The sequence below is a fragment of the Anas platyrhynchos genome, chromosome 20, assembly GCF_047663525.1.
Source record: "Anas platyrhynchos isolate ZD024472 breed Pekin duck chromosome 20, IASCAAS_PekinDuck_T2T, whole genome shotgun sequence".
In the NCBI taxonomy this organism is placed as follows: domain Eukaryota; kingdom Metazoa; phylum Chordata; class Aves; order Anseriformes; family Anatidae; genus Anas; species Anas platyrhynchos.
Genome location: NC_092606.1, coordinates 3,740,705 through 3,761,958, shown reverse-complemented (window position 1 = coordinate 3,761,958; position 21,254 = coordinate 3,740,705). Strand labels below are relative to the sequence as shown.

Sequence of the window (21,254 nt, the reverse complement as noted above, 5' to 3'; positions counted from 1 at the left end):
GACAGAGAGGCTGGGGGCTCCATGCCCATGTGGCAGAGCTAGGGACTGTCCCGCTCTCCTGGGTTGTGCTGCCAGAACTATGAGCAGGGCCCAGCCTGCTGCAACCTGGGCACAGCAGGACCGTGGTTACCTCCTGCCTGACCCCTTCTCTCCATCCACAGGCACCCAGCACAGCCCGACGGGTGATGCCATCCTCCACGGGATGCGGTACTCATCTCTGAGCACCGGCTGTGCTGCAGAACCCACAGCATCGCTACTCCATGCAGCTCCAGGTAAGAGCAGGAACGTGGGATAGGACTTGGTGTAAACGTCACGGGGCTGGCAGTGCATGAGGACCCTGTGGCCAGAGTCAGCTTCACCACCCAGGACCAGGAGTTTGAGGGTGTTTTTAAGGCTGTTCTCATGAAAACTGGTCATTCAGTACCACCTCGACCTGTGTCTCTGTGCTGATAGCTTGGATGTGCTAGTGACCCACCCAGGTCATGTTCATACCACATTAACAGCAAAACATTTATTCAGAAAACTTTATTATATTAAAAGCCCACATTACAAAAGTGCAAGGAGCTGATTTAGGCCCTGTGCCTGTCACATACCCGGTAGAGCAAAGTCAGAGACCTGGCAGAGAGGTCAGCCCTTTTCCACCACAATTGGCCTTACACAGCACTGCTGCAGCAACAGACTGGGCTCTGATGCACCGAGATCCGGGCACAGGTTGGTGGGTGAGGGACGGTGCTGTGCAGGCAGCACAAGCCTCTGCCATTAGTAAATGCCGAGGACAAATGCTCCCAGCAAGGAGGAAGCAGCACGAGGTTCCTGTCTCTATCCCTGGCCAGCCTCCTCCAAGTGACATCCCCTAGGCAGTGCTGGAGCAGCTCTGAAGCACCTCCAGCCCAGGCACTGCACACTCCCCTCCTTTAAGAGCTACGGATGTAGCATAAGACAGTTTCAGTTAACCAGCCATGGAGCAAAGTGTCTCTAACCAGGTGCTGAGGGGGAATCCCTTCCCACACCGTCCCCCTGGGACATTCCCACCTGCCCTCCTGCACACGCAGCCAGTTTCTCCGTGGCACACTGGTGCTGCCTCTAGCTGTTAGTGGTCAGGAGCCGCACCAGCACGCCCGCCAGCAGCACAGCGAGGGCAGCAGCAGCAGCCAGCACCCGACGGATGATCAGGGCCCTCCACGCCACAGGAGGAGGAGTAGGGATGACCGCAGCAGGTTCCTCTTGTGTGATGAGCTCATGGTCGGGGTGCCTCTCACCTCCCACCATGGTGTCAGGCAGTACCACGGTGTCTACAGTGTCTGTGTCCACGGAGATGTAATCTGTGCAAGAGAGGTAAGTGTGGCAGGGAAGCCAAGCTGCAAAATCAGCTCCCAGTGTGAAGCTGCAAGCACCAGTGACAGTCCTGAGAGTCCTCCCTCAAGGCTCACAGACACTGGGACATGCAGCAGCACAGGGACAGGTGTGCTCTGGCTCTTCCCTAGAGCAGACGGGGTGGTGACAAAGGTAATGGGGACCAGTGCCAGATACTGTGCTCTCTCCAGCCATAGGGGCTGACAGGAGAGACGCCACTGGCATGACCCTGAAGGAGAGGAAGGGATGGGTGGAGAACTGGGGCTCCCTCCCTGTTGTCAGGCCTGGTTACATACCCACAGCAGATGTTTTGTTAGCAGCTGTGCCATTGGAGTTCACATCTTCTAGCTGTTTCTTCAGTCCAGCTCGGATCTGAGCCTAAAAACATGTTGGAGAGTTGATGTTCTCAGAGCAGAGATGTGCTGCCCAGCCAAGCAAACCTGAGCCTCCTTCCTCCACCCTCCCAAAGAAACCATGCTCAGCAGTGAACTACTCCTGTGCTACAGCAGTGACAGATCCTGTGTCACTTTGCTCCCCCCCAGACAGCTGCACCATACTGGGGCAGGAGCCAGCCTAACACCTTTGAAGAGTTGCTGCAGGAAAGCACCAGTCTCACCTCTTCTGCAGCTTTCTTCCAATCCATGCGCATGACGAACGCTGAGAAGGAGAGGGATTGCAAGGAGATGCAAACGATCATCCCCACCCATAGCCCTGCAAGAAGGGAAAGGTATTTTAGCAAGGGCTTGAGGAAACCCAGCTTTTGCCGATCACTGCTAAAACGCTCTAGGATTTCAGTGGGGTGAGATCATCATCCCAGGAGAACAGAGCTGCCCTGAGAGGTGGTGAGAAGGAGCACTGCCTGGGCAGGTCCCGTGCTGGGAGCAAGCTCTGATTTCCCCCCATTTGCTAGAGACAGCACAGAGCCTGCCTCAGCAAAACATGTCAGTGTGTACTGACCCACCGACCCGAGGGAGGCTCTTAAGTCCCAGGGCTGAACCTTTGCCCAGGGTGCAGGGTTTGGCCCAGCAGCTCCTACCCGGCCAGGCTCCCGCTGCCAGATGCAGGATGCACCTACCTAACACCCCCATCTTAGCCGCAAACATCAGCGAGATGCCGATGGGCATGCCGATGGCATAATAGCCAACAGCATTGGCGATGGCACCCAGCTTCTGCTTCCCTGTGCCTCTCAGCACACCGCCGCAGGTCGCCTAAGGAAAGGAGGCAGAGGGTGAACACGTGTCATAGCTGGTACCACCACAGGGCAGCTGGGGTTTTAGCACAGCCCTGCAAAAACGGGAGCCCCATGAACCGTCCCACAGAGCCCAGAGGGACCAAAACCAGGTCACAGACAGCATGGTGCAAGTTTCCTCTCCTCCCGGCTGCTGAGCCAGGCACAGAGCACGGAGCCATCTGCAGGCACCGAGGGGCGAGCAGCAGACTTCATCGTGCTGTCCACACTGCCTACATCTCCCTCCCAGGGACATGACAAAAGAAAGCAGACTGGCATTGCTGTCTAATGAGTTGTATGAGGACTGCCACTGTGCTGTGAGAGCTGGATCTTCAGAGATGTCAGAAGTTTGCTTGTTTTGCTCTGAAAAACTAGTAAAAAGCTGAAGCCTTGATGAGAGGAAAAGAGGAAGAACTGGGCAGTTCTGCAGCAATGCCAGTGGGCATCTGCAAACACAAGGGACACTGAGATGCTACAGCTAATGCAAGTAGCTGCTGTGACAGTTTTTCAGTTTGCTTCTCTGTACCACTTTAACAGATCAAGAGAGCTGAAATCAGCTTTGCAGTCTCCATTGCACCCCAATCTACAAAGAGTGATCACTCTGTGCTGGAATACTCACTGCTGCTGCATCAAACAAGTGGAACGGAGCAAAGATGATCATCACTTTGGACACCAAGGTAACGATTTCCCTGTGAAGAAGATGTATGTACTGATCAGGGAAAGCAGCACGGTCTGGTCTCAAGACATTCTGGTTCTGACACATCTCCTGGCCAGCTGTGATGCCTGCTACCAGCCCACAAGACTTGTGGGGAGTGCACACAGCTTGGGTATGGTATTGTCCCACCCTCAGCAGCATCCATGCTGCCCACTGACACCTGGTGGTGGGGAGGAACCTTTGGGGAACACATTTGCCAGATGGAGGTTTATGAACTCTATCCGTCAGGTCCCTCCGAGCTGCTTCTGGGGCACATCGCATTCTCTGGAAAGTTATCAATACTCAAAAGAAAGCTGTTAACTCACTTGTCATTGGTAAAGATGTAGCCCACCACGTCCTTTAGGGTTCCCAGTAATGTTGCAACCACCACAGCAAGAACTTCTGCAAGGAAAAGAAATAATCAAACAGCTTGCCTCAAAGGCAGCATGTCCTGCTCCTGGTCAGGCCCAGACCTCGGGGGCTTCATGTGATAGGAACCGGGCTTGGCTGACCTCCAGCTGTCACTGCAGTAGAGGACAAGTCTGTTTTCCCCATTTTCTGCCCAGATGCTCCATCCACCTTCTGGAGGTGGAAGACAGAATACTAAATTGCATTTTTTCCACTATTGGAGCCTTTGCGCCAGGTTCTTAACAGAGCAGAAGAGCCAGGGTCTCACCCTGCCCAAACAAGTGGGTTGGGGTTGCTGGTGGGGCATCCCCAGCCCCATGAGAGGTGAACTGAACCCGGTGCTGATACCTGTCTTTTATTCCCCTCTGCAGGGGCTTAGGCTGACCTGTGCACAGCAGGGCAGTGATGCAGGAGGTCTTGGCTTGCATTACATCCCCTGATCCCAAGGCATTGCCCACTCTGACACTCGCAGCCACGCTGAAGCCCAGAGGCACCTGAATATCAGGAGACAAAGAGGAGGTGAGTGGCAATTAAAGCCTGCACCAAATTTTCTTCTTCCCAGTAGGGAATCTGGGACAAAGTGCTAACGCCCATCCCCACACTGCTCCCTGCCCAATGTGCAGAGTTTTTTGGGAAGCATCAGAGCAGACTGGAATTGCAACAGACCCCCTACCCAGCCACTTTGGTGAAGCAGTCACACACACACACACACACACACACACAATCACAGTGATGCCAATATGAGCAGACTTTGGATATTCTCTGAGCAGAGACTGGCAAATGCAGTAAAGGGATTTTTCATCTCCAGCACAGCCCTGGTTGGCAGCTACACGGTAGGCTTGAGAGTTATCACCTGCCTGGTACTGACTCCTGCTTCCTGCCATGCTTCCCTCCCCAGCCTTGGTCTGCAGCACCATTGTCTGGGGGATCCTCCCAGGCTGATCCCAGTTTAACGCACCCAGCCCTTACCATGTAAGCTGCAGAGGAGAGCTCATAGATAACCGACTGCGCGCCCAGCTCCACCACACTGAGCAGTCCTGGAAAAGATTCAGCACGTCCTTCATTAGGTCAGAGTTACAACTCCTCCTTAACTGACAAGGAGGCAGTGACTACATGGTTCCCATCTCACAGATGCAGCATCCTACAGAATCAGCCCTGGAGACAAGGACGCTGCTGGCAGGAGATGCTGAGGGACACACTCAAGAGGTGGCCACCAGAGCAGGCATGGCTGCACCAAACGACAAGGATTGGGACTCACCTGCCAAGAAGCTCCCGATCTCAAAGGTCCACCACTCAATGCACATCATGAGCATGCTGGGCACCGCCAGCTGGATGAAGGAGCCCCAGTCCAGGAGGCAGTCCCTGGTCCAACCTGCAAGGTAGGAGTGAAGCAGCATGAGTGCATTCCCCAAAGGGAGCCACACACTTTTCTGGACGCTGCAGGACAGCATCCCAGCCATGGCTCCCAGCACATCAGCTCAGTCTTGCTGTACTGCCGTGCATCCCTGAGGTAGGGTGATCAAGAATTAACCCGGGTCCCCAGAAAGGCCGTGGGATCATGTCTACAGCCTCGCCTCACGGTGAGGGGATGGTAATTCCTTTGTTGGACCTACACCTCAGGTGCTGGTGACTGTGCCAAATCCCCAGGGCCAGACACTGGTATTTTGAAGGGCCAACCCACAAACAGTACCTCCCCAGGTCTCCACATGGATCTTCTTCCACCGCACATAAAGGAAGAGGAGAATGGCCTGGGTGTACTGAGAAACAGTGTTGGCCCAGGCCGAGCCCCTGAGGAGAGAAACAGGCAGATTACAAACACCACCCTCACCCACTCCTCAGCTCCAGCAGGGGACCTGGTGCCACCCACGTAAGTCTCAAGCAAATCACCCCCAGCCTTATCTTTCCAAGCTGGTTAGCTGGGGGCAGAGTGCTACAGAACTGGGCACTCAAAACAAACCCCTACAGCCCTGAGCACACCCCTGCACCCCGGGAGGGGCTGTCACCACCTCTGCTCACACTTACACTATGCCCAGCTTCAGTGCATACAGGAAGAAGGCGTTCATGGCCACATTGAGGATGTTGGCTGCAATTCCTGTCACCACCTGAGGTAAAATGATCGCCTGGAAGCCAAGGAGAGATTTTGGAGTTTGCTTCCCCAGCACAGTCCAAGCCCCCAAACCTGCAGCCACCACCCAGTGAACGCTAGGGAGACCTTCAGCAGGGCCCAAGGAGAAAGCCAAGAAGGTAGCTTTCATTTCAGGTAAGGCTGGACTGTGTCAGACACACAGAAGGCAGCTCAAGAGCTGGAGCAGAGCTGGGAGTTAGCAGTGGGGGAATGGAGCAACCCAAGGGTGGTTCCCCATGAGCTCTCCCTGTCCTGCAGGGCCAGCTGGAGGCTGTGGATCACACATTCCTCAGCCCAGCTCTCACCACGATGGGAAGAATTTAGATCCCTAATCTTATCCATATTGCTAGGAATACCTTTAACCCGTGGCCCAGAGCCCAGTTAGTTACACAATACCTGACTTAGTAAATATCTTGTCTGCAGCTGGTACAGAAACGCCGCCTGTAAAAGTCAGGATTCATTTCATCAGCAGTGCAGTACCATGGTTCAGTAGCCAGCTACAGTTTAACACCTGCAGCTAGGTCCTTCCCAGGACTCTTGCACAGCCCTGGCAGGGTGCCACAGCCCAGCACGATGCCTGACACCCTGCGCCTCTGCTCTGTGTTACGTTTGGTGTCTGTTGGGACTGGATTCAGCCCAAGCCAAAAGTAACAACAGGCACCTCCCGTTCCTGCTAGGCAGAGATCAGTCTCCCAGTGGGAGATCTCCCTTGCTTCCTTATCAGCATGGGACAGCAGAACCTGGAAACCTTGGCAGAAAGCATTAACCTACAGGCACTTATTCTCCAGGAGTACTGCTCCAACTTAGAGGAGCCTCTCTAGAGGGAGTAAGCAGCAAAGAGCCCAGTGGCTGCATGTGCTAACAGCGAGCTGCAGCCTTTATCACAGAGCTGAGTGAGCCCTGCAGCCCCTGGTTCCAATGTCCAGAGCTTGTTACTTGTTGGGCAGAGACGTGGCCTGTAGTAAAAGCCTCTGCACACTAAGATGAACGGCTGCATGTTTGTTGGTCCAGCAGCCACTGGTCAGTGCACGTCCATTAATGCCTAAGATCAAGGTGCACATTGTAAAACCTGAAATCGTGCTGCCCTGTGACCCACAGTGCAAGGACCCTTCCTCCTTTCCCCATGTTACCAAGGGAGACAGAGCTTCTAACAGCTTTAGCAGCAACTTACAGGAAGAGCTGGAATAAAGATCATCACGTAGACCTGAGTTAACCTGGAAAGAGAGATGTTTACTCAGTTAAGGATACAGGAAAGCAAGAGCCAAACTAAGCAGCATTGCATTTGAGCTCCATGGATTCTTGACTTCAAGACTACCCTGCCACAGCCAAATACCCAGCCCAGGAGGTCTGGAGGAGAGGAGATACACCAGCCACTGCCACTGGTAGCAAGCTGAGAGGTGATGGGCACTCCCTGCAGTCCTCCAGATGCAGAGGACACAGAGGCCTCAAATCCCAGGGAAGCTTCAGGGACTCTTTAACCTGTTAATGGGGGTTTCTGTTGGCTCTGCTAGCAAGCAAGGTCCCAGATGACACCCTGTTCTGACCCAGGGGCTTCAGGGCTTGGAGGGCTGAGACCTGTCACGCTGCTGACCAGAGGGGGATCAGATTCAATCTCACCCCTGACCTGGAGACCTCGGGGTCCTGCTGGATGAGCAGGAGGAGCCGCTCGGTGTTGATGAAGAGTGCCCAGCAAGGGAAGCAGAACAGCAGCAGGATGAGGATCCCTCGCTGCAGGATGGTGCCCACCTGCTTCAGGTTCTTGCCACCATATGTCTGCATGAGGACAAAGCAGCAAGGTGAGAGATATGGGGAACCAAAGGATCTGGGCAAGTGCTCAAGACTGCAACAACAATGGACTGATTAAATACCTTTCCCCCCTGCTCTCAGGAGTGGTTAGCACCAAGCTGGTTGGGTTTAGCTGTTTCTCAGATGGATTGCACCCCCCTTTGCTACCCAAGCATGACCCAGTGCTCCTCAGGGAGCCTGTCTCAGCTCCATCCCTTGCCTGTACCCGTCTCCTGCCCCATGCAGAAGGAGCAGGCTCCAGACACTGCACATAGCCCCTGGCTGGCTGGAAGCTGCCACCCTCCCACCCTTTGTGCCCAGACCACGCTGTGTAGGAGGTGAGACATTGCCAACCCAACCCCACCAGGTACAAAGGGGGGGAGCTGCACCTTACCTGGGACATCAGTGTGTCACATGCTGAGGCCAAACCAGAGCCAATGGAGATGCCTGTCACATTGATGACCTAGAGCAGACACAAGTGACTTGGGTTGCAAGGGAAGACCTGGCCCTAAGCACTGTGTCCCTCCCAGCTGGGTGGAGAGACAGTTCAGCTATGGGTTTTTGGGAAGTTTCCAGTCTTTCTCTGTTTCTCAAAATAACTCATTCATGTTACCTAAATAGTCTCTTCCCTGTTCTGATGTGAAAAGGAATCTCTACCGAGGGATGAGTATCTAAAGGACTACAAACAGTGCTGCTCCTCAGCACACACACGCCTAGGTCTGGCAGCTCCAGCTCCCTGACCAGCTGCTGGCCTTGCACCAGCACAGTCATTACTGCTCAGCTCTCATCCCCTGCCTCTGTTCAGGGCAAAGGAAGGAACAATTTGGTGGATGCAATATTTGCATTGCATCAGGCTGTGCTGATACACAGGGTCATCAGATAAACATTCCTACAAGGCTTCTTTTTTGATGTCTCTATTTACATGCTTTAAATCAGAGGAGAAGCAGAGTAATACATACAGATACAGCCAGTGTCACGGCGTCCAGCTTGGCTTTTCCCAGATGGCCACAGAATATGGAGCTGACCACGTTGATCAGGAACCCCAGCAGCTGGGCTACAAACTAGGGGGGGAAGAGGAATGGTGAGGGGAGCACCCAACCAGACCTGATGAGCACCATCCCTCCCCTGCAGCTGGACCATGACTGGTCAGGTTTGGACCATGACTGGTCAGGTTTGGACCATGACTGGTCAGGTTTGGACCAGCAGCTGTAAGCCTCCCACAGGCTCTCAGTGGCTTTGTCTTTCAACACCGGCTGCTGCCTCTGATGGTATTTTGGTGTTGCAGAGTCAATCTGCCAGATGTCTTTGTTTAGCTGGGGCTTAATGGCTCCCCTAGAAAGCCTCTTTTCCATCATGAAAACCGAGTAGAGAGAGAAAATAAAAAATCCCAATGCTTCTATGCATCTGGGTAAAGCTCAGCTCCACAAACCACACCAAACCACACCGTCCTCTCCTCCTGCAGAGATGCTAAGTCCAGCCTGCTCATTCCTTGCCAGGGGCTACAGCAAGGCTTGGCGATGCTGTCACAGAGACTGTGCTCACCACCTCATTTTCCCTTGGCATGAGGACAGCCCCGCTCCAGCGTGTGAGGCACAGAGCTGCAGCACAGCCTGGACTGGATGTGAAGAGCTAGAGCCCCACTGACATGTGGACATGGCTGGGGACCATGGGGCTGCTCTCGCTTCTTTCCCAAGCCCAGGCCGCTGGAGAATCAGCTCCTGCAGGGTCTGAGGAAGAACCCAACAAAACCTTCTCCCGCCCCGACCTCCCGCTGCTGCCTACGGATGCTCTCAGGCCCCGACACGTCTCAGCAGTGAGTAATCCCCACAGGAGAGGTCTGCACAACCACGATTGCTCCAGCACGGGGTTTGACACGAAACGAGCGTGAACTACCACGTCCTACACCTGGAAGGCAGCTGTAGGTTTGGTTTTGAGGTTACCGACACCCACAGAGCAGCACTGTGCCAAAGGTAGAAGCACTTGGGGGCACGGGACTTGGGGCTGACGCGTTCTGCTCCAGGAACAGAAACCAGTCGTTACTTCCTCTGCGGCCCCGTCACACCAGGTCCCTGGGAGATGTCACCGAGGGCATCTCAGCGCTGTCCTGCAGCTGGTCCTTAACCACCACGCGGAGCAGAAGATTTGAGCCTCAAGGCTTTGTGTCCCAGGGCTTCAGGCCGGGGGCTGCTCCTGCCCTCGGATGAGGACCCTGCTGAGTGAGGGCTGAGCCACCAGCACCCGGCAGGGAGATGCTGGGAAGGGGCTGCCAGAACCAGCGCTGGCTCTGTGGGACGAGCAAGCAGCCGGGTGCCAGCGAAGGGCTAAACAGTGGCGATTTAACGCTTTAATCCCAGCCTGCCGGGTGCAGAGCAGCACACAGCCGCTTCTGCAGAGCTCGGAGCTGAGCCAGGATGAGGGAGGCGAGGTGAAAACGCCGCCTCCGGAGCCTGCCTCGCTCCGCTCCCCTCAGCGCCGCCGTTACCCGCCCGGTTCCTCTCCATCTCCCCCCCCCTCCTCCCCGGTCCCCTCAGGCCCCGTCTCTCACCACCGGCCCCGCCAGCCGGGCCAGCTCCCGGCTCTCCCGCCGGACACCCACGGGGAGGAGGCGCCTGGCTCCCCGCAGCCACCCCGCTGCCGTCGCCATGGGCCCAGCCGCCGAGCTCCAGCCCCCCCTCCAGCCTCCGGTGCCGCCTTATGGGCACGGCCCGGGCCGCCTCCCCGCCCCCGGGGCCCTGGGGTGCCGGCTGGGGGCGGTGCGGGCCGGCTCGGCTCGGCCTGGAAGGGGCCGGGGCTGAGGCTGGGGCTGGGGCCCTGAGGGGATTCCACAGGCGGAGGCCGTTGGGCGCAGCCCGGCAACGGGGTTTGGGGGAGGCTGAGGAGCCCCCCTCAGGTTGGGGGCTGAGGGTTTGTGAGGCAGCGTCTGTGGGGTGGGGACACGCATGGGCTGCGCCCCCCCTGCTCAGGGGTAGGGCTGGAGCCTTATAAAAATGTCCCGAGGTCACACACACTGTGAGGGATGTGGGTCTGCAGAGAGCCCCCCAACAAGGTTTGCTCAGCCAAGGCAGGGATTGCTCAGCGCGTCCTCCAGGGATGGCCCCTCTGCCTCTGTCCCATCCCAGGGACACCTCACCAGCCAGCCTGGGCACCTGGGGAATCGCCCCCCAAAAAGGGATTCCCCGTCCGCCAGACAGGCTGAAACACCTCAGCAGTGCTGCAGGGGTGGAAATGTTCAAAGGTGGGGCCTTTGGGATCGTGGCTGTGTTTGCCCGGCACCTGGTGAGAAAAGGGGCCCTGCTCTGGGTGGGATCGGGGCTGTTAGGTGAGATTTTACCTCCAGGCAGGTGCCCATAACCAAGGAGCTGTAACAAAATCTGTTTCCGATGTGTGGAATTTTACAGTGGAAAGTGAGGCTTGCTTTTAGGGCTGCTTAAACACTTTCTCAGTGCCCTACAGGTGTGATGCCACCAAGCAGAAATGTAAAACCTCGTTAATGTGTCACTTACCCCCCTTGCTGCTTCGGCTGTAACGTGACATCATGGAAAGCTGGGCAGTAGCGGTGGTGAGTCACAGCCTCAGGGATTTGATGTGCCATGTTGAGATCCAGGCACTGCAGGACAACAGGGTGTTGTGGTCTGGTCCTCCTGCTCCTCCTGACTTTTGGGGAAACATCACCTTGCAAAACTCACCTGAATTCATTTCTTTAAGAAACGCATGTTTCAGTGCAGAGGTTTTCATTCACCGATCAACAAAACCTTTTCACAAATGAGGAGAGAACAATGTAAAGCTCAGTGTGAAGTTCCCGAGTTTATTTTAACTCTGGGACAGTTTCCTCTTCCTTAGGCAGTGTTCACATCACTCGGTGCTCGTGCGGGAGTCTGTGCTGCCTGCGAGGCAGCACTTTTTTTTTTGGCAGCTATGAAGAAACAGAATTTGTTGGCAGTGAACGAGGTGCATCCTGCCTGGCAGTTGTAAGTCAGCTGCCTGATGGCTAGAGGGTTCCTGCGGTGCCGGTAGGCAGGAGGGGACAGATAAGGCTCAGATGGTGCCATTCAGTCCTCAACAAACAGCGCAAGTGTGAGTCGCTTTGAAGTTTGCTGGTGACCCTGCTGAGATCAAGACCCAGGGCTGGCAAGGAGGAGGGAGAGAACCAGGCAGAAACCTGGGGAAAAGGACTATGAAAGGAATAAAACTCTTTCTCTTCAGGATTAGGGGGGAAACAATACCTTCCAGCCCCAGGAGCCAGGTCCTGGGCTAGTCCCTAAAGAGCCAAACACACATGGAAGGGCTGTGATGGACGGACAGGCAGACATACACACACACGCACTCTTCTTTTGTTTTGCTGCTGCTGTTTGAAATAAAATATTTATTTTCAGAAGAGTTGTTCTTTTTTCATGGTCACACGTGGACCCTGATCTTGCTCGGAAGCAGACTGGGTGTGACGAGCAGAGTCTGGGACATCTCCAGGCTGGGACCACACTGTCCCGCTGCCGGCAGGACAGGCAGCACACTGCCTGGGAGGGGACGAGGTGCTGTGCAAGCTCAACCTCGTGCTGCCACATTTGCTCCTTCCCTTTCCATCGTGGGCACAAGGACATTGCCAGCTGCCCCACAAGGTTCAGCAGGGCTCTTCTGCCAGAGCCCCAGGGATGGGGAGGGTCAAAGGTAGGGCTGGCCTTGAACCCAGCCACCCCCAGCAATCCGGATGTTAACGCTGTTGCAACATCGGCTGGAAGAATTTGAAGGGTCAAATTCCTTCGAGCGTAACATCATTGAACTCGGCCAGTGTAGACCTCCAGTCAACGTGAAGCCGTGCTGAGGAAGCCCAGTACCTCAGCACAGACCTGTTTAAAGGAGTTAATGTGTGACTGGCTACGAACCATCTGGAGCACACAGATGGCCTGCCCTGTTGGAGCTGGTTTCAACAGCTGGGCCCCCATGCCGTTCCCAGCAATGCTGGTGTAAATCCAGAAGAAAGCAGCTGAAGGGAGAAGGTTTGCAATTGCACGCAGCATCAGGAGGGCAGAATCAGGCCCTTTCTCTGCAGATTTCCAGCAGGATGGCTACCCAGGGGTTTCTCTAGATGGATATGTCCATAGTTTGAAATACAGCCAACATCACATTACTAAAATAAACCTCACAAATGTACCGTGTCTGGAGCCATTAAGATTAAGAGCTACCAACTAAGAAAAATGTCAGAACACAATGGATTTGTGTCAAATGCTCAACTGTTTGAAGAGCCCCTTTTCTTTTAAGAGACTTGGCTACTGGCTAATGTCCAGATACCATGGAAAATCCACTCCTCCCCGTGTCATTTGGAGTTCAGAATACAACTAAATTAAAAACTAAAGAGCCTTTAGTTTTTAAGTGCCATACCTTGCGACCACATGATCAGAGCTGTGCCCTGGAGCTGTGTCCTCTGATCTCAGAGGGGAGAAATAGTAGTAAGAAAGAGGATTGAAGGAGTAGAAGAGATGGGAGATGGCAGGAACAGCCTGTTGCAGCTCAGGATGCTCACCCAATCCCTGTTGCAGTCAGCCTTCTCATCATGTTCAAGAGGGTATCGGGCAGGTTGTATTTCTGGGGTCACATAAAAGAACTGCTCACCCTGTTGTCCCATATGGCCAGCACAGGCACGCCTCTGTAAGAAGGGTTACAGAGAGGCTGGAAGCTGCTGTTCACAATGGATGGAATGTCTCCAAAAGGCAGTTGCCAGTTTCACAAAAGCAATGAGAAATCCAGAGCCCCGCTGGCACCCACAAGTCCTCCTGCCTTGGCACCGCTGCCTGCTGCTGCCACCCGTGTGCTGGGAACCCTACTGGAGCCCTTCCCACGATAACCAGGCTGCTGGTGGCTAGCAGTTTTCTTTGGTGGCTTCTTTAACCTATGGCTTTATGTTAATCAGGCTTCTACTGCTTAAGAAACCACCCTGAGCCTACCTTTTTTTTTTTATTTTTTTTAATGCCACGGGCTTAATTTTCTCGGGCTGATGAGCACCTACCACCACACCCTCACATCACCGACTTGGGGCAGAAGCCACGAAGCGTGAAGAGCTTCTCCGATTGAGACAGGAAGCGTGAGCTGAGCTCGGTTTGCAGCTCCCGCAGCCCACCCTGCATCCCTCCTGCCCCACCGGGACACCGGGGACCGGGCACCGGCAGCAGGAGCCCGAGCCCCGCTGCCGGTAGGTGGCACTTGAGGCTCGGGAACCTCCAGCACGCCGAGCTTTCCTCGCTTCCACGCAGAGCAGGAGGGAGCCGGGGATGAAACTCTTTTTTTTCAGTGTTTCTCTCGTTTGTTTGACACCGCGGGACCCGTCGGTTTCGCCCTCCTTCAGACCAATTGTTCGGGGTTTCCTTTCTTGTGGAAAAGACCCCGATAAACAGCGATTGTGGGGAAACCAACTGCAAGGCCAGTGGAAGTATTTGCCAAATGTTGTTTGCCAGATACTTTGGCAAAATATTTGCCAAATACTTTAGAGAAAAATACAATACTCGGGCAGTGCAGTTTCAAAAGCAGTAGAAAAAAGCAGATTGGCAACAGCTTTTTGTAGACAAGAAACTGTTGGGTGAAAGCCCCTCGCTGTCCTTGTGCCTCTTTAATTCTGGCCCCTCAGGGTGATGCTGCGGGGTCTGCACGTGAGCTGATGGCCACTCACAGCGGGACTTGCCAGAATTTGTATGGGTTCACCCCCTTTTGGGCAGCCTCGCCTTGGGGATGCTGCTTGGACAGGTCCAGCTGGTCCTCACTTTTTACTTGTTCTCTGTTTCAGGGCATCTTATTTCTGCTTGGTTCATTAAAAAAGAGGTCATTTTCAGTTGACTGCAGCTATAAATATCATTTTTTACAGCAGAATATTTATATTGCACATAGGTTTGTTGAGCTCAGGGCCACCGACTTAAAAAACAGATTCCCTGCCCTAACGAGCCCAAATGCTTAATTAAAGCAGATAAGGCAGGACAAATAAAAACAAGACAAAACTCCTCTTGCTTTGAACCACCTCTAGGGAGCAGGTCTTGGCAAAGGAAAAGAGAGATTGTAATGCTCTAATAATAATAACGATAATTAATTGTATTTATAAAGCATCCCCTAATGGCTCTGGATGCTATACAACAATTTTAAATACAATTGAAAGCAGCAATAACAAGAAGCCAAGTGAAAAGCCAAGTAAGGAAATGTTGTAAAGATAAGCGTCTCTTACAGTAGCCAGCAAGATGTGGGGCTGCTGCTTTGGGGCTCTCCTAGGAAGGCGCTCAGGGAGCAGGGAGCACGGGCACGCTTCCCTCACCAAAGTGTGCTCGTGTGGCACCAGAGGAGCTCTGTGCCTTTAGAGACGTGTGTGTGGGGGGGTTCTGAAGCTGAAGTCTTGGATTCAGGCACCCAGTGCTGGCTGTGGTCTTGTGGGGTGGTCGCTGGAAAGTGGGTGGCTCGGGCTTGGGGCAGTGACATTGGTGTAGGGTGGCTGGGGACCTCGCTGCCCTGCGTGCTCGCAGGTTGCAGGCCCTGGTTATGAGAGGGGATACATTTCAAAGCTGCTTTGCATGTCCCTGTGTACACTTTATTTCCTCCCCGCATCACAAGGCAGCCAGCCGCCGTGCTTCGAGGCAGCCACATTTCCTCACCTCGACGCTTCGGCTTTTGGGGTTCGCCGTTTGGCGAACAAAGAGCGCTTCCCACCTCGGGCTGCGACCCGAGGGGGGACAGCCGAGAGCCTAACGAGGCCGGAACAAAACCACTTTTCAAGACACCAGACCCCGTGAGGGAACCCAGCGCCCATCCATTAACCCCCCCCCCCCCCTCACTTCGGGTTTCCCCTCACGGAGCCCCGGGGAGGCCGGGCCGGGCGGGGGCGGGCGGAGGCCGCGCTTGTGCCGGCAGCGCCCCCTGGCGGCCCGGGCGGGCCGGGCGCGGCGCAGAGCGGGGCTCGGCGGGGCCGGGGCTGAGCTGCAGGGGGGGGGGGAGGAGAAGGAGGCTGAAGAGGGAGCGGGATGGCGGGCGGCCTGGCCGAGGTGCTGGGCGAGGTGCTGGTGGCCGCTGACGGAGAAGAGGTGGCGGTGGCGGCGCTGGCGGCCCGCGGGGTCTCGCTGGTGGGGCTCTACTTCGGCTGCAGCCTGAGCGGCCCCTGCGCGCAGCTCGGCGCCAGCCTGGCCGCTTTCTACGGGCGCTTCAGGGGGGAGGCGGCGGCGGCCGGAGCTCAGCGCCTCGAGATCGTCTTCGTGTCGGCCGAGCAGGAGCAGCAGCAGTGGCAGGAGGCGGTGCGGGCAATGCCCTGGCTGGCGCTGCCCTTCGCCGACAAGCACCGCAAGGTGAGACCGCGACGGGGCTGCGGTGAGGGGTTTGTGTGTGTGTAGGGGGGGGGCGGCCCCATAGGGAGGGTCCTGCCGGGCTTTGTCCCGCTGGGGATGAAGCGAGGAGCTGTGGGGCTGAGGGCTCGGAGCCTTCCAGAAAGTTCCTGTGCGCCCCCAGGGCTCTGGGCACGGCTGGGGCAGAGGGCTGGGGGCACGCAGAGGGGTGGTGGGGTTGTGGGGCTGGGTTTCACCACGCTCCTGGGGGATGCTGAGGTTGAAAGGGGATTTAGGGGAGCTGCCCAGGATGGTTTCTTGAGTCCTGGGTGTGAGGGAAAGGGAACGAGCCCAGGGCCGAGGGCAGCCAGCGGGTGTTGGCTGTGCCCCGGCCTTGGCTGGCCCCTCGGAGGAAGGGGCGTCTGCTGGGTGTGGGACCCAGTTCTTAAATAAAAGTGGGTTTTCTGTAAGCCTCCCGGCTTCCTTGCGATTTGCTCCTCGAGACGTAAACTCGGTGCTACGGCCGGAGCTGGCGGTGGCTCTGCCCGGCCGAGGAGCAGCTCGGGGCTGGGAGCACCCGGCTGCATCCCCAGGGGATCTGCGGGATGTTGGCGAGGATTTGGGGACGGCATCGATCAGGTCTGTGGTTTCCCTCAGCTTGTAAGGGGACATTTGGTGATCGAAAAAAGGATTGGAGCCGGTTTGGGAGTTCCTGGCAAAGCAGCCGGCTGAATCGATGCTGTTCTTTTTTGGTATTTATTCAGCAGCTGGTATTTTTGGTATACTACAAGTTACAGTCCTTAATCTGAAGGGTTTCATCTGAAACACTGAGAAATACCAGACAAAAAGAGCTCTGTAAAACCCTGAGATCTAAGGCTGTGAGGGACGGGAGGGCAAAGACCAGATTTTCAGATTCAGCAAGTTCTCAGCGTTGGTAGTTTAAGGGGAAAAAAAAAAAAAAAAGCCTTTACAAACGTAATCTTCTCTGAAAGCTGTTGAGCAATAATTAAGAAGATGGAGCCCCGCAGTGTCATTTCTAAACATCTTTCTGGAGCGGAATCGCAGCGGGCTGTTTGAAAGCCGCGGGTGCGGCAAGCAGGGTCCTCTCCCTTTGTCAGCCGCTGGCGGTGGCCAAGCGGGCGCTTGCTCAGCCCTGGAGGAGGTGGGCTCGCCCCCAGCCCTTTTCCTGCAGCTGGGCTTCAATCCCACGCTTCGAGAGCCCAGGGGGTGACCCTTTCAAATGTGGGCTCTTCTGGGGTGGAGGAGGCTTCTCCTTCCTGGCCAGGACCCCGAGCCCTCCGCTGTCCGCATCGGTGAAGTCATCTTCAGAAACGTTCTCTGTCATTGGGCTCGCTGTTGGATGTCCCCTCTTTGGGGAAGTATAGGTGGTGTGATTTTTGGCTGGTTTGCTGTCATTTTTGTCACTAAACCTCTAATTCCTCATGTCCAGCTTGACCCACCTGGGTGCTGCTGCTGAAGACCCCCCAGTTTCCCCCCTTGAACCCAAGGCAGCTCTCAGCGGGCGCTGTGGGCACTTGGCTTAACGAGGGGAGTTGCTTTGTCCCTCAGAGGAGTTGGGTTTTAACATCAGTGCCTTTAAAACCCAAACCTCTTGCTACAGGGGCATGAAGGGATTGTTGTTCCAATTAGCAGCTGGCCATTTCCCTGCAGAACGTTTCAGGTTGTTTAGGTGCTGGGGCTTTTTGCTTTGCCGTATTTGCTTTAAAAATTCCCCTGGAACATAATGAAATTGTTGGGAAGTGGTTGGAGTGGAAGGCGGCATTAATTTTACGTTCTGGCCAATACTTCCATCTATTAGATTGCGAGAAAACATGAAATAAAAAGATTATGGGGTCTTAAATTCTTATTCCAAGAAACCCTGAGTTAAATTCAGGATTATTTTTGTGCAGAGTGTAAAGTAATTGAAGCTTGTGCTGTATATTTTCAAAACTAAGCAGATGTGATGTGGCTTTGGAGGAAGCTTAATCTGTGGATAACAGAGAACCTATTTGTAAGTTATAAGGGCAATTATGTCGGGATATCAGATTTCTAAACAGGAGATTTATAATCTGTAGTTCAGGCAGATAGAAGTTTCCTTGTATAATAGGCTGCTTTTTAAATAGGCGGGCTAATGACCCGGCTCTCCAGAAAAGCACAAACTTTCTATTTTTTAACTACATGCCAGCAAGAGCTGGGGATGTCTAGCATATGCTCGGTACCTTGCAGGCTTAATTTGTTTAAAAACAAAGGCATTAGGAAAATGTAGACAGTCCTTTTGAGTTATGGCTCTTTTGCTCTAAAAGCTATTCTTAAACCCGATGTGAGACAAGCCCCAGAGAATTACACAGATTTACTGGAAGAAAAGCGCCGTGTAGATACAGAACAGGGATAAAAGGGAGGCAGAGATGTGGGAAAATCAGGCAGGGAACTGAAATTCATCCCTGAGCTCACAGCCTTGGCCCGGAGGGGCTGTGGGGAATCGTCCTTGGAGCTTGGCCGGGTGAAGCCGTGGCTCTTTTGTGTTTGTGGCTGTGGCTGGAAGACCTCTGGAGGTCCCAGCAGCCAGCCGATAGTTGGTCTGGGGTTATGAAAGCTTTGTGGGGAGACGACTTACTGTCCCGTGTTGGCTGTAGCATCAGTTTTGTTGCTCAGAATTACTGAATAATACAGCTCTGACAGTTTCCTGCTTGTCAGACTACTGAAATATTTATCAGTGTACCCATCACCTTTCCCTGGTGCACTCCATGGTATTATTTTTTTTTTTTTCAATTTTCTCCCTTTTCCGAAGCTGCGGCACTGAGCCTTGCTGGGTTTGAACAACCAGCCTCCTTTCTGGGCTCACGGTAAAATTCCCACAGTGCTAAAGGTGAAATAACCTCTTACTCCCGTGGATATCGGTGCCAGTAGTGTGGGCTGCCCAGGAAAGGAGCTGCTCTCAGGGAATTCCTGGGGAGCTCGGCGATGCCAGGTTGCAGGACCGAGGGTGTCCTGCAGCAACCGGTTACGTTTGGGTAACTTTAGCAGGGATTTCCGTCTCCAAACCAGTAATAAAAGAGCCGGAGCAGTCAGCAAACATCTGGACATGGGGAAGGCCTTTGATTAATGAGGAGGATGGCGCTGTGCCTCTGTCTGAGCCACAGGCAGCCCTATTATTGTGAGTTTTTTGTTTTTTTTTTTTCAAGAACGAAATCGTTACCAAATGAGATCGGAGGCCTTCAGCTTTTGGTACACATCCCTCAATCGAGGCGCTCAGGCCGGGTTTTGGGGAGCTACAGCAGCTGTTGGTGATTGATTTGTCTCCTGATGGAGCCTGGAGTCACTGAGCAGGGCACGAGGGAGATGTCGAGCAGTCTCTTTGTTTCAGCTGGGGTTTTGGTTTAACATCACCCTGTCGTTAGCCGCTTGCACGAGCAGCTGCTCAACTTTTGGAGGGCTGCTTTGAGGCCGGCATTAATTCCTGACGGCTGCCCAAGGCACCGAGGAGCTCGGCGATGTCACCAGCCCCAGCTGCCTGCGTGCCCCGTGTGCTCCATCCACGGGAGCACCGACATCTCCTGGCCAGCACCAGCACCCCCAGCTCCTGGGTGAGCCCATGGGGGACATTTGGGGGCTGTCGGAGCAGTGTGGGCACAGAGCCTTGGGCAGGAGCGTGCTGTCCCTGCTGGCTGCGGTGCTGTGTGCCAGCTGGGTGCTTTTTGCTACGAAATTGGCTGCTTTCAGGGTTGAGAAGGTGCTGTCACACATCCCTGCGTACAGAAGGATGCAAGAAGGGTCCCTGCACTGGAGGAGAAAAGGATCTGCAGTAAGAGAAACAGTTTAAAAAGAGAGAGAAGTGTCTGCAATGAGAGAGGAGCAGTTTATCTTCTGCTGCTCTTTATTTGCCCTTGCTTTTGTTTCTACCTGTTACTTGCCTGGTGCAGTCACCTTCCTCGTTCTTTTTAATCCCGATTTTCCCCACCCCTCGTTCTCGGTGTGGCCGCTCGTGCGCAGCGCCTCATGCTCCGTGCTTCGCCCCGCAGTCTCTGTTTGCTTTCCACTGCCTTTATGCATCTGCCTGAATGCTGCCCAGATGCTTCCCGGGAAGGCCAAACTGTTTCCACTGGAGCCGAAATAGTTCTCTTCTGGTTTTAAACGAATGCAGAACATGTTTATTACATTTCTGTGATTACTCAGTGAAGTCTCTGAAAACAGTTTAAAGATCTCTCTTTGCTCATGCTGGTAAATATGTTTTGCTTGGGAGAGAGTGGTTTCCCTTCATCCTAAAGCTGGATTTGTGCATCCTGGTCTGGGTATCATCTCCTGGACTAATACAAAATGTGGCTCTTGCTGAGCTCAGTGACAGGGGCATGTGCTCTTCCTCTGTGCACGAGGAAAACAGCAGCTCCCTCTCACCCTACGGAGAGGGAGAGGAGCGTGTTCATAGCTTTGGGTGGCGTTGTTCCAGTGGATTGACAGAGGTAACGGGTGATCCAAGCTGGGCATGGATAGAAGAACCTCTTCTGTGTTGGGGGCACATCGTCTTCATCACATGCAGGTAAAAGGTTGGTCTTGGTGAAATGTGACCGACCTCTTGTGAAGGTTTCTACAATAAATACTTTTTTTTTTTTTTTTTAATTTAAATTATGTTTTCTGCCCCCGTCTTTCCAAGAACTTTTTCTTCCAAGAACTTCCAAGGCTTTTTCTCTCTACTTAAAAAGATCATCAGCTGTAGGAGCTCTGCTAATAGGACACCCCAGACGGATTGGTGAGGAGCTGCAGGTGTGCAGCGTGGTGCCAGCATTGCAGCTCTGCTGGGTGAGCAGCTGGGAGCCAGGTCTGTGCAAGAAACGGTGGGGAGGAGGTGGAAACACCACTAAATCAGATGGTATTAAATACCTGTTGGGGGGGAGGCCCCAAACTCTTGGTTACAGGTGAGGTTACACCCTGGTTTTCAGGGACTTGCAAGGTTTCTTCTTGCAGCCGCCATCTGCTGAGGCTGGGGAGGCAGGCGGTCAGCACAGATGGGGGATTTGTCTGACGGAGGGTTTGGTAAGGCGGTCGAGGCAGTTTTGGAGTTTCATCATATAAAAATATCGAGGTAATCGCTTTCAGCTGTATTCCTGACTCGGTGTTTTTGGGGTGGGAATGTGTGTGAAATCCTTGGCTCGAGGAGATGCAGATTTGAAAAATCTGCTCTTCTCATGACATCAGGCTGTTGAGTAAGGAGCGAGGCAGCAGCAGCACCGACCGATTCTTTGTTTGCTCTGAAACCCGCTGGTTCTGAACCAGAAGGACGGGAGATCTCTGAAAGCGGCGCAGGGGAGCCTGTGTGCTGTTTTTCATTGTGGCATCTTAATCCAGATGTTGAAATGAAAACGTCCATTGAAAAATGCCCGGCTGACG

The 21,254-nt window shown here is 54.2% G+C and overlaps 2 protein-coding genes and 1 long non-coding RNA gene across 7 annotated transcripts in view; 2 read left to right on the top strand and 1 right to left on the bottom strand.

The window, feature by feature from the left end:
- Positions 1-510: 510 nt before the first annotated feature.
- On the bottom strand, positions 511-10,460 carry LOC101804463 (multidrug and toxin extrusion protein 2). The gene is made up of 17 exons (XM_027472680.3): positions 10,139-10,460; positions 8,553-8,654; positions 7,988-8,056; positions 7,433-7,581; positions 6,980-7,022; positions 6,205-6,249; positions 5,706-5,803; positions 5,374-5,471; positions 4,942-5,055; positions 4,653-4,720; positions 4,069-4,177; positions 3,602-3,677; positions 3,201-3,270; positions 2,429-2,561; positions 1,970-2,064; positions 1,650-1,731; positions 511-1,322 (listed from the first exon to the last, which is right to left on the bottom strand). Exons 1-17 carry the CDS (start codon positions 10,235-10,237, stop codon positions 1,084-1,086), a joined length of 1,689 nt encoding a protein of 562 aa, XP_027328481.3. The 5' UTR covers positions 10,238-10,460; the 3' UTR covers positions 511-1,083.
- Positions 4,062-10,196, top strand: LOC110353372 (uncharacterized). 3 transcript variants are annotated; one of them, XR_011804277.1, is made up of 3 exons: positions 4,062-4,202; positions 4,815-7,604; positions 7,696-10,196. It is a non-coding gene; the product is annotated as an uncharacterized lncRNA (long non-coding RNA). The 3 variants fall into 3 exon arrangements; XR_011804276.1 differs by having other exon boundaries at positions 4,815-8,743; positions 8,786-10,196; XR_011804278.1 differs by having other exon boundaries at positions 8,530-10,192.
- Positions 10,461-15,488: 5,028 nt separating the features above from the next.
- NXN (nucleoredoxin) overlaps positions 15,489-21,254 on the top strand; it is a 51,726-nt gene continuing 45,960 nt past the window's right edge. The window contains exon 1 of one of the 3 annotated variants that reach the window (XM_038165670.2): positions 15,489-15,896. In XM_038165670.2, coding sequence (XP_038021598.1) covers positions 15,579-15,896 — 318 coding nt within the window. In that variant the 5' untranslated portion in view covers positions 15,489-15,578. Of the gene's footprint in view, positions 15,897-19,348; positions 19,457-21,254 lie in introns of those variants that run through there. The other 2 variants (XM_038165673.2, XM_038165672.2) reach the window with 2 other exon arrangements.